The following is a 12,679-nucleotide window of genomic DNA, read 5'->3' on the forward strand; positions in this document are numbered from 1 at the left end:
GCTCAGAACACACCATTTTGGAGAACTAAGTGACATTCCATTATACCAGGACATGAGTACAATTTTCATATGCTGTGTTCAAAACAACAGTAAAGATATTACATATTTTTCTATTTGTTGCTGGTGGCCATGTTTAGGGGGGATTATACATTGGCATTGAGTTGGTTCTCAGTGGACAGTTAAAATGTGGAACTCAGCTGGAGAGCAGTTGTTGGCTTTTTGTCCATAGTACAGTGTGGCTTGGTGGAATAGTGAACAAGTGCTGTCTTACTGGCCACCTTAGTTACATTTAAAATAACCCTCACTCAAATAGTCTTTCTTGCCTTTATCAAGTGATAGATAGACATTTGAACTGCCATACTGCCTCGTGTTATTTGTGGCCCTGCTGTGATCTCTCTCAAGTAATCTGGAAGCTCTTATTTATTTATTTTTGTAATGTCTTTGAGAGAAAAACATAATATCACCCTAAGCCTGGTTCTTATTTGAGGTTAATGGGAATGCTAACCTTTGGATGAGAATAACTAACTTACTACAAATTGTCTTACTTATAATAATAAGGTTTCACTTGGGTGACCCGTCTACTTTGCCCTGCTGAAAACACAATATTTTTTCAGCTTTAACTTTGCTCTGAGTTCATTTAAAACCTTTCTCTTCCTCCTCCATGTGCTTAATGACATGTGAGGTTTTTGTTTGTTTTGTTTTCTGAATTGAAAAAGTAACTTGTTTGGCAGCATTAAGGTAAAGAATGATGGTGTCTTACACATAGTTATGTAAACATATTGGAAAACGGGCTCATGCAACTTTTGTATCTTCTCACTTTATATGTAAAGGTTTTTAGTTTTTTATTGTAATACTTAGATTTACTTATTTGGAAATTCAAAAGTATATTTCTTAGATCTGTGTTTCTTTAGTAGGATAAGTACTTTATAGAAGTTTTGAGGATTATGGAGTTTTCTTATCACTTTTTCTTTTTAAAAAAATATTTTTATTGATTTCAGAGAGGAAGGGAGAGGGAGAGAGAGATAGGAACATCAATGATGAGAGAGAATCATTGATATGGCAGCCTCCTACATGCTCCATACTGGGGATTGAGCCCACAATCAGGGCATGTGCCCCGACTGGGAATCAAACCGTGACCTCCTGGTTCATAGGTTGATGCTCAACCATTGAGCTATGTTGGCTGGACACCTTTGCTTTTCTTAAACCTGGTTTGTAATGTAAACAGTGAGTTCTTTGACTTGGAGACTATATCTTAACTCACTGGTTTATCTGTTGTGATGAAAATATTTCGTAAAAACTGTAATTCTTTAATGGGAGATTTCAAAGGAATCTCAGAGAGAAATCCAAGACAGCTCATGGACCTTGGAATTAAACACATGATGTTGTTGTTACACTAATATTTTAATGACGTAATACTGAACTTTGAAAGGTTCTCCCCTTACTTCCTTTTTAATGATAGATACTGGTAAAAAAAACACAAAGGAATCATTATGGGGACTAACCTTGGAAGCACAGTAACCACTAAATCAACATTAATAAGAATAAAATATTTTCTAAAGGCTGACGGGTGTAATTAAAAGCCTCGAATTTGAAATCAAGTAGTCCTAGCTTTGAGTCTTAATTTAGCTTCTTTTTTTTTTTTAAATGTATTTTATTGATTTTTTACAGAGAGGAAGGGAGAGAGATAGAGAGTTAGAAACATCGATGAGAGAGAAACATTGATCAGCTGCCTCCTGCACATCTCCCACTGGGGATATGCTCGCAACCCAGGTACATGCCCTTGACCAGAATCAAACCTTGGACCTTTCAGTCTGCAGGCCGACGCTCTATCCACTGAGCCAAACCGGTTTCGGCAATTTAGCTTCTTAAATATTCTGTGGTTTAGGTGAGTAACTTATCTTATGAGTCCAATTTCCTCATCTTTAAAATGGGAGTGATTTAAAAAACCCAGCTGAAGAGCTATTGTTAGGAGTAGAGATAATATTTTTAAAACACCTTATACAGTGCCTGGCACTATCTATATATATTAAAGCCTAAGCAACTGTTACATCCGGTCGACCAATCGACCAATTGCTGTGACATGCACTGACCACCAGGGGGCAGATGCTCAACACAGGAACTGCCCCCTGGTGGTCAGTGCGCTCCCATGGCCGGCCAACCTCCCACGATCCCTCCCCCCAGCCAGCTGGGTGGTCAGTGTGCTCCCACAGCCAACCTCCTGCAGCTGGCCAACCTCCCGCGGTCCCTTCCCCTGTCTGGCAAGCCGCAATTGGCAACCAGACCAAGGGACCCCACCTGTGCACAAATTCGTGCGCCAGGCCTCTAGTTAACCAATAATAGTTTATTATCTATTTTATTCCTCTGCTTTCCTCTTGTCCGTGTTCTCTAGTCCTTTTTATTTTCTTGATTTACCTTTACTAACTATCTAAACTTTTCCATGGTTTCTCTTGGCTTCATACTGTTCCTCTACATATTTATTTCCTTTTCTGTTTATTTTGAATTGCATTTTAATGACTTTTAATGACCAAAGAGAGAAATGGATATGCAAAAGGAAAGGAGCAGCTGACAATGTTGATAATTTTTAAATATAAGTCATTGCCATCCTTTATTTCCAATAACTGCATTTTCTTTACATGATAGAATAGAAATGGGAATCAAGTGAATAACTGACTTTTATAACTTCAGTTCTAAGAATATACTTTCAGTGAGTATTTTGTTCAATGAATGAATTTGCATATTATTTTTTAAGTTTTTAATGAAGACTGACGTTTTCTTCATATGATCTTTTATCTGTAAAGTTTAAAATAGTGAATTGTTTTAAAGCTGTATATTTTATAAAAATCTGCCAGCAGAATTAGACTTTTGTTGTAAAGAGGAATGTAACTTCTAGGCTGTATTAGTTATTACCTATTGACATTTTCTATAGTTATATACATTGTTTTATTTTCATGGAAGACAAGCAGCTTACCCAGTTACCATAAAAGGAAAGGGTGTCATATAGTCTGTACTCCCCAGTCACTATCTAACCTAACTGTTTCTACAACTGGAAAATTTCAAGGTTAATATGTTGTCAGACTCTGTTTGCTGACCTTGAGGTATAAATCAAGAATGGTGAGCAGTGCAAGGCAGAGACAAGGCCCAAGCGTTTGGCATATTTAATGTAATTTTCCTTAATTACATTCAGTTCAGTAAGAACAAGTACTTTCATCTGCTTAACATATGTATAGGTGAATATATGTACACGTTTGTTTATATTTTTATGTAAAATATACGTATTTTTATGAGATTGGTCTCTATATTAGTGACATTTTGCTTTAAAATAATTTGGCTGTGTACTAAAAAAAAAGGACTTATAGAATCATAGAATTGTGGAGTTCAGAATTATCATACAGATTAATCTAACTATTTAAAGATGAAAAATTTAAGGCTTAAAAAATGAAAGTGATTTGATTAAGTTTATAATCTTAAATTTGGAAACCTAAGACATCTTTCTTAATTCTAGTCTGACGTATGTGGCCCTGAATTCTTATAAGATATTTTGTATTTTTCCTGTATTTGTTTTGTCAAGGAAGGGAAACCTTAAAAAAAAAATCAATAATAAAACTGCTAATTTGAAACAAAGGGGCAGATTAAAAAGATGGGCTATATATTAAGTGATTTGAATTATGTAAGGATTTTTATAATTACAGAATAATATATAGCTTTTTAATTTGAGAATAGTGCTGCTGAAAATTATGTGTTAGCTGAAGCAAATCAATATTGTGGTAATATGTTGTGTGTTCAAAGTCAAAATAAATACCTTACAAATTGTGATAATGCTTATTTATCCAATAAAAATGTTTTCCCCCAGAGACCATGTGTTTTCAGAAAAGTTGAAAATGTTTAATGGACATTAAAGTACAGTTTATGAATGGGAGTACTATTTAGTTTTATTTTTAATTTAAAAATATATATATTTTATTGATTTTTTTACAGAGAGGAATAGAGAGTTAGAAACATCAATCAGCTGCCTCCTGCACACCCTGTATTGGGGATGTGCCCACAACCAAGGTACATGCCCTTGACCGGAATCGAACCTGGGACCCTTCAGTCCACAGGCCGACGCTCTATCCACTGAGCCAAACCGGTTAGGGCTACTATTTAGTTTTTTGAAAGATGGTTGCTATAAATGAAAACTAACATCATTATGGAAAGCCTTATATATCAAGAATCACACATGCATGAAGTTTGGTAAAGTAAAGACTCTGCCCTTTGGGACTTTATGTTCTAAGTACAGACAACCAAAAAGAGCATTGCCTAACATATTGAGTAATCTAAATAATAATCAGATGTATTGGTGCGTACCTTTATAGAATGCAGTGTAAATATTCTAAAAGTATATTTTATTGGAATGATTTGCTAATACGCCTGCATTTCCACTACACTGACCACATAAGGGCAATAGGAATTAAGTATTATGTGGATTTGTTTTCCTAATATGCTGGCAAAATAGCAAGTACTGATAAAATATATAAACGATGGTGAGAACTTATGGTTCCTTGTCTATTCTGTTTCACTCAAAGATCTTGTGGGCTCATGATAGTCCAGAGCATACCTCTGTGTCTCTCTCCCTTTGGCTTGCTGAGTCACAAAGTAGTGAAAACACATAGACACCAAATCAATTTTTGTGAATGGGTGGGTGGTTACCTTGCTAAAATCCTATATAATAAAAGGCCAGGACCATAGGGTAATGAATGGAACGACCGCTTGACCAGTTGCGGTGAGGTGCATTGACCACCTCTCCGTTCCTCCCCACCCTGCCCTGCAGGCTTCACTCCCAGCATGGTGAACAGGGCATGGAGGCAGGGTGGGACTGGGGACTGTTGAGTGGTGATAGGCAATGGGTGGCAAGCAGTGGTGAGCGTCCAGTGGCGAGCTGCTGTGAGCATCACAGGGCAGCAGCAAGCGTCGCAGAGTGTCATGGGGCGGGGAGCGTCGCAGGGCGGGGAGCATTGAGGAGTGTCACGGGGTGACGGCGGCAAGCAGGGCGGTGTGGGGCAGTGGGCATGGCCCTGATCGCAGGCTAGTCCTAGGGACCCTACTCGCACATGATTTTGTGTGCTGGGCCTCTAGTATGAATATAGTACACTTGGGGCAAAAGGAGATGTATTACTTCTTTTCCAGAAAACAGATAAGATTCAAAATTTGTTTGAATAATAGATAGAAGAGGGCTCAATGAATGTGGGGGGAAATGGGCTTGATGAGTATTAAAGACCAGGCAGCAAAGGACATCATTGTCTTTGGACACTCAAGGAGCAGTCAAAGGCACTGTGATCAGGGACAAAGACCATTTAATTGATTATGCTGAAGAAAAGCAGAAGAGTTCTGTGGTAGGAAGTAGTTAAATGCACCATCTATTAAGGTCTCTAATAGATGTTAAAATGCTTTCAGTTTGTATGTTTTAACCATTTTGTGGCATAAATGTTAAAAACAGCTTTCTGTATGATGCCATATTCACATTGAGCTGTATTCACATTTGTTGTGTTTCTGGTTATTTTTAGGAATGTAAAGTATTTATATATTGCGATATAGTTTCTTTTTTAGAACATTGAAAAGGGATAATTTTCATATAATTTTACATGCCACAGTTAAGACAGCAGTAGTATAGGGTGGTTGTTTTTTTTATGTGAGTTTTGTAAGTTCTGTAACAGGAACCCATGTATTATAAATCTGTCACTTCCTGAAAAGTCATTCCAGAGAAAACAGTATTTTTCACCTAAATGAACTTTACTTTCACATTATTTGTTACTACAGACCCAGTGCATGAAATTCGTGCACGGGTACAGTCCCTAGCAGCTGCTGGCTGCCGGCTACCAGCCAGGGCCTCCCTTCCCCGGCTGCCGGCCGGGGCCTTCCTTCATTTCACACTGCCCCCTGGTAGTCAGCGCAAGTCATAGCAAGCAATGGAACTCCCAAGGGGACACTTTGCATATTAGGCTTTTATATATATAGAGTAGGAACCCAGTGCACGAATTCATGTACGGGTAAGGTCCCTTTGGGTGACCTTCAGGGATCAGTCCGAAACCCAACACAGTCCAACACCGCCTGCAGCTCCTACCTGCCACTCCCACTCATCCTGGCCCCACTGTCCTTACCGCGGGCTTGCACCCAATCCCAATCAGGAGAGGCTGGCGCTGCCATAGCAGCACTCACTAGCCATGAGCCTTGCATCTGGTGCCCTCCCAAGGGGAGTGGCTTGAGGGATCAGGCTGAAACCAGCTCTCCGACATCCCCCGAGGGGTCCTGGATTGTGAGAGGGCACAGGCCAGGCTGAGGGACCCCACCGGTGCACAATCGGGCTGGGGAGGGACCACGGGAGGGCTCCAGGGCATGCCCGGCCCATCTCAATCAGTCCCGATTGGCCGACCCCAAGTTAACCTACCAGTCGGAGCATCTGTCCCCTGGTGGTCAGTGAACGTCATAGCGACTGGTTGACCAGATGACTGTCTGCCCCTTGGTGATCAGTGCATGTCATAGCGAGCGGTTGAGCAGCCTTAGCATATCACTAGCATATTACGCTTTGATTGGTTGGTTGGTTGTTCTGCCATTTGGTCTATTTGCATATTACCCTTTTATTATATAGCGTACTTTCTGTACACTATTGACTTAAAATGTTTTGACTTAATACTTTATGAGATTTCCTTTACATGATTACTTTTATCTAACCACCCATATTCTTCATAGAAATAGCTAATAATGAAATTATTCCTAGGATTTCATAGAAGTATAATCAGTTTTTTTTAAAAAAAGGTTTCTGCTTGGCTGGTGTGGCTAAGTGGTTGAGCATTAACCTATTAACCAGGAGGTCCCAGTTAGATTCCCTGTCAGGGCACATGCCTGGGTTGTGGGCTTTATCCGCAGTAGGGGATGTGCAGGAGACAACCATTCAATGATTCTCTCTCATCATTGATGTTTCTATCTCTCCCTCTCCCTTCCTCTCTGAAATCAATAAAAATATATTTAAATAAATAAATAAAAATGGTTTCTAAAAGATCAATCCTAAAATAGGCAAATGATATGAAGAAGTTAAACCAGCTGATCAAACAACAAACAAAAAGGTTTATAAACCTGCAGTGCTCATTTCACTCATAAGAAGAATAAACCCATAATGTATCTTTTATTTTACCCATCAGTTTGATAAGGATAAGACAGTTTGATAAATCTCAGTTTTTGTGGGCATAGGGAAATTCTAGTCTAAGGAAATAGCTATTTTCATATATGTTAATGGGAGTGTGTCACATTAAAAATGCACCTGTCCTTCTATGCAGTGAATCCAGCTCTAAGAATTTAAGTGATATAAGTGTACATGTTTACAAAGTGTACTTTGGTATTCAATATTTATTTCATCTCCTCTAAATAGCTATTTGTAGACTGTTGAGTAAACCAGCATTTTTTGTATATGTGCAAAATCAAAAAGTATAAAACATGTTTTTATTAAATTGGTGTCTGTGTACAAATGTATGTACATATGAGAGAGAGAGAGAGAGAGAGAGAGAGAGAGAGAGAGAGAGAGAGAGAGAGAGGAGGTGGGAGAATTCTACACAGATATGATACCAGAGATCTGGAATGGAAGGGCACTTTCTTTTCATTGTACTTTTATTATTGTTTTGAATTTAGTGTCAATCATGTACATGCCTTAAAAGTGTCAGCTTTAATAATGTTTTTTGAGATGAAATTTATATGCTATAAAATTTATCAGTTTGTAGTGTCAATTTCATGGGTGTTTAGTACATTTACAGAGCTGTGCCGCTATCCATACAACCTAATTTTATAACATTTTCATTGGCCCCAGGAAAAACTTTGTATCATTAGTAAACAAACCCTATCACCCTCACTTCCTTAGCTCTAGACCAGTGGTTCTCAACCTTCCTAATGCTGCGACCCTTTAAGACAGTTCCTCATGTTGTGGTGACCCCCAATTTCATTGTTACAAATTGAACATAATTAAAGCATAGTGATTAATCACAAAACAATATGTAATTATATATGTGTTTTCCGATGATCTTTGGCGACCCCTGTGAAAAGGTTGTTGGACCCCGAAAGGGGTTGCGACCCACAGGTTGAGTACCGCTGCTCTAGATATTAATTATTCCACTTTCTGTAAATAGGTTTGTATAATCTGGAATTTTATATAAATGGTATCATATGGCATGTGGTCAGTTGTAACTGGCTTCTTTCACTAAAATAATGTTCTTGAGGTTCAGCTATATTGTAGTAGACCTTACATAACTTTTGATTTTTAAAAATGTTAAAAAATTAAAGTGATGCTGAACTGGTTTGGCTCAGTGGATAGAGCGTCAGCCTGCGGACTCAAGTGTCCCAGGTTCGATTCCGGTCAAGGGCATATACCTTGGTTGCAGGCACATCCCCAGTGGGGGGTGTGCAGGAGGCAGCTGATCGATCTCTCTCATCGATGTTTCTGACTCTCTGTCCCTCTCCCTTCTTCTCTGTAAAAAATCAATAAAATATATTTTTAAAAAAATTAAAGTGAAAATAGCAATTTTAAAATTACTTATCCAGTTTAAGTATACCGTACAGTGGTTATGAAGTGGAAGGGAAGCACAGAGAAATTATTTCATGTTAATAGCTTTCACTTATTGAGCATTTACTAGTCACTCTATTAGGCTTTACATATGTTATCTCATTTAATTTTTACAATTTATGTAATAACTTGTATTCTATTATTTTCACAAATGTGTGAATTGTGATATTAGTGTTAATTTTAGGTGCTTAGACATAAAAGTGTAAAATATAAAAATAGATGTGTGCAGATTTATACCTGATAGCTAATGTTTGAATATTTTAAGTGTTATAACATTAGCACTTAAATGTACAGTGAAAATGTGATTCACTAGCCAGACAGGTCTAAGGGAACTCTTTGCAATTACAGATAATGTCCTGTGTCTGTTTTATATAGTACAGTACCTACTGCCACATGTGGCTGTTGATTATATGAAATGTGACTAGTGTGAATGAGAAACTGAATTTTAATATTGTTTCATTTAAATTAATTTAAAGTTAAGTAACCACACTCTGCTTCTGCCTATGAGCTATTAACAGTTCTGTGGCAAGTGAAACAATTCAAATGCAGGTAAAACATCTGAAACAGTGGACATTGAACACTGAAGGGAAGAGATCCCTGAGAGATAGGGAACAGAAAAAATGAGCCCTATGGTTACGCTAGCCATGCATTGAGAGAGTTTCCAGGCATGGATTAAAGAGGAGGCGTGCAGACAAAGTCTAGAGGACTTTCTGAGTTGAGGAAACAGAGTGGAGAGTAGACCATGCCAGATAGAGTTTACAGAACAAAAGATTAGAGAGAAAGTACTCGGCTGATTACTAATTAGGGCATGTAACTGAGGAAAACGCCACAGTACAAGGAAAGCTAACCTGGAAGCACTGTAGATCCTTACCTAAGTGCTTGGTACTCAAATAGCAGCAGCAATAGTGTCTGTTTCTACCAGCCAGACTGGAAACTGTTACTATCAGATAAAATAGATTTCAGAGTAAAGAATATTATCATAAATATTGAACAAAGGGAACAAATGGAAGAATATCAGTAGTATCGCAAGTTTCTGTATTACATGGTAAGTGGTATACTATCACTTGAATGAAAACTATCAATTTAAAGATGTAAACTATAAACCCTAAAACAAACACTAACATAAGCCAACAATGGAAAGAAAATGGAGCTATAAAAATATTTAATTACAAAATTAAATTGAAATTAATGAAGTAGGTTGATTCCAGTAAATTTGAAGGCATAACAGTAGAATGATCTAAAATAAAACACAGAGAGTAAAGAGAAAAACTGTGTTGGAATAACTCAGGTTTTGTCAGGACTTGGGTTCTGGATTCTTTCCATATACATCTTAGTATATTGTGTACTTAGTATGGTAGGTTTGAGGGGAGCTTTAATCCACATTTACTATGTTCTGATGCCTGCTTTTAGAAGAAATTTCAATAGCTGGTTTATATCCCACAAAAGATGATTATATATTTTAGGAGCTTTTCTTATTGATTAGAATTGGTTGACAACTGGACTGACTGTATTTTACATTTTAAAAAATATGGTCATCTTAATGTAATAGTGAATAAATATTATGATATACTAGAGGCCCGGTGCACAAAAATTTGTGCACAGGGGTGTGGGGGGGCAGAAGGGTCCCTCAGCCCGGCCTGTGCCCTCTCGCAGCCTGGGACCCCTCGGGGGATGACTACCTGCTGGCTTAGGCCCGCTCCCCGGGGGATTGGGCCTAACATGGCAATCAGACATCCCTCTGGCAGCCCGGCAGCCCTCTGGGGGATGTCCACTTGCCAGCAGGGAGCAGGCCTAAGCTGCAGTCAGACATCCTTAGCGCTGCTGAGGAGGCAGGAGAGGCTCCCACTACTACCGCTGTACTGGCAGCCATCAGCCTGGCTTGTGTTTGAGCAGAGCTCCCCCATGTGGGAGTGCACTGACCACCAGAAGGCAGCTCCTGCATTGAGCGTCTGCCCCCTGGTGGTCAGTGTGTGTCATAGTGACCAGTCTTTCTGCTGTTAGGGTCAATTTGCATATTACCCTTTTACTATATAGGATAGAGGCCTGGTGCACGGGTGGGGGCCGGCTGGTTTGCCTTGAAGGGTGTCCGGGATCAGGGTGGGGGTCCTGCTTGGGTGCCTGGCCAGCATGGATGAGGGGCTGAGGGCCGTTTTCAGGCTGGTCAGCGACTGAAGCTCCCAGTCTCTCCTTTTTTTTTTTTTTTTTTTATTCTGAGATTTATTTACCTTCTACAATTGAAACATTGTTCCCTTCACTGGCGCTCCCAGCTCTGAGGCCGCAGCCAGCTGAATGCAGGTATCTGGGGTTTGTTTAGCTTCTATAATTGAAAGATTGTTGCTTCCAGAGCTCAAAGCCGGGCCGTGGCAGGCGGGGAACCTTGGCTTCCTCCATCACTGGAGCAAGCAAGCCTCTTGTTCGCTTCAGCTGCATGGCTGCCTGCCGCCATCTTTGTTTTCAGTTAATTTGCATATCGCCCTGATTAGCCAATGGGAAGTGTAGCGGAGATACGGTTAATTACCCTTTTTGTCTTTTATTAGATAGGATTTGCTGATTTAATTATAAAAGCCATTGTCTTTTTAAAAACTTGCTTCTTTAGGCATTCTTTTTTTGTTTGTTTGTTTTTACAATTACAGTTGACATATAATATTGTATTAGTTTAAGGTGTACAACATAGTGATTAGATATTTATATAACTTAAGAAGGGATCAACCCACTAAGTCAAGTACCTACCTGATGCCACACATAGTAATTACAATATTATTCACTATATTCCCTAAACTGTACTTTTCATCTCCATGACTATTTTTATAACTGCCAATTTATACTTCTTAATTCTTTCACTTTGTTCACCCCACCTTCCAAACCCCACCCCCTTCCAAAATCTGGCAACCATTATTTTGTCTTCTCTATGAGAGTTTGTTTGTGTTTTGTTCTTTCATTTATTTTGACTTTTAGATCCCTGATATAAGTGAAATCATATAGTATTTGTCTTTCTCTGTCTGACTTATTTCACTTAACATAATACCCTCTAAGTCCATCCATATTGTTGTAGATGGCAAGATTTCATTATTTTTTATGGCATTCTTAGAGATAATTTTAAAAATTGGCTGTTCTTTTTTGAACTGTATTATCCTTCTGCTCAGTCTATATACAGACATACATGTAATTACAGCATGCATATATATATATATATATATATATATATATGTATGTATATATATATATATACACTCTTTATTACCTTAATACAGTTTATTTGAAATGTAGAGAATGAAAGATGTATGACTACTTTTGCACATCTTTAAATTGTCTCAGGTACAAGATTTAATAGTAGGCATTTGGCTTTTTAGACAGCCCGATGACAATGTCAGTGTTCATTTGCAAGTAATGTGTTTTCTCCTTGTTATAGGTCCTTTTGTTCTGCATCACAGCTGCCATGTACATGTTCTTTTTCAGGTATGTTCTGTTACACCTACTCATTTTAATAGAAAAAACAGTGCTTCTTTGTAATTCTCATCAACCATGTAACTAAAGTGTTACCCAAATAATTGTGTCCCATGAGTGGCATGGGTTTTGTTTTGCATTGTTTCTAGAGTGGTTGAGGTAAATCACCGCTCCTTAGTAAATAGAGAAAGAGGGAATGGAGATTTATTTGTTCACATTCTACTTATAGAATGTGAGAGCTGAATATGTAAATTAGTAGTCCTCAAATTCTGATAGGTGTTTTTTTCTGACCTAATTTCAGATATTCTTATAATACAGTTAACAGTTTAAATTTAAAGAAGAAAAAGTGATGGTAGGGTTTAATCTAAGTCTTCTGTGAAGGTAACCTAGCACATTAATCATAGCCTTTCAAATATTAAATTAGCTTGTCAGAGCTGTATTTTTCTTTTCTTTTTTCTTTTAAAAAATATTTTATTGATTTTTTACAGAGAGGAAGGGAGAGGGATAGAGAGTTAGAAACATCAATGAGAGAGAAACATCGATCAGCTGCCTCCTGCACACCCCCCACCGGGGGTGTGCCCACAACCAAGGCACATGCCTTTGACTGGAATCGAACCTGGGACCCTTCAGTCTGCAGGCTGATGCTGTATCCAC

The 12,679-nt window shown here is 38.4% G+C and overlaps 1 protein-coding gene across 1 annotated transcript in view; it reads left to right on the forward strand.

The window, feature by feature from the left end:
* TMEM135 (transmembrane protein 135) overlaps positions 1-12,679 on the forward strand; it is a 216,582-nt gene that overhangs the window by 127,771 nt on the left and 76,132 nt on the right. The window contains exon 6 of the mRNA XM_081100133.1: positions 11,991-12,037. Within this exon, the coding sequence (XP_080956259.1) occupies positions 11,991-12,037 (47 nt within the window). The remainder of the gene's footprint in view (positions 1-11,990; positions 12,038-12,679) is intronic.

This window comes from Myotis nattereri (genome assembly GCF_964212035.1).
Source record: "Myotis nattereri genome assembly, chromosome: 9".
NCBI lineage: Eukaryota > Metazoa > Chordata > Mammalia > Chiroptera > Vespertilionidae > Myotis > Myotis nattereri.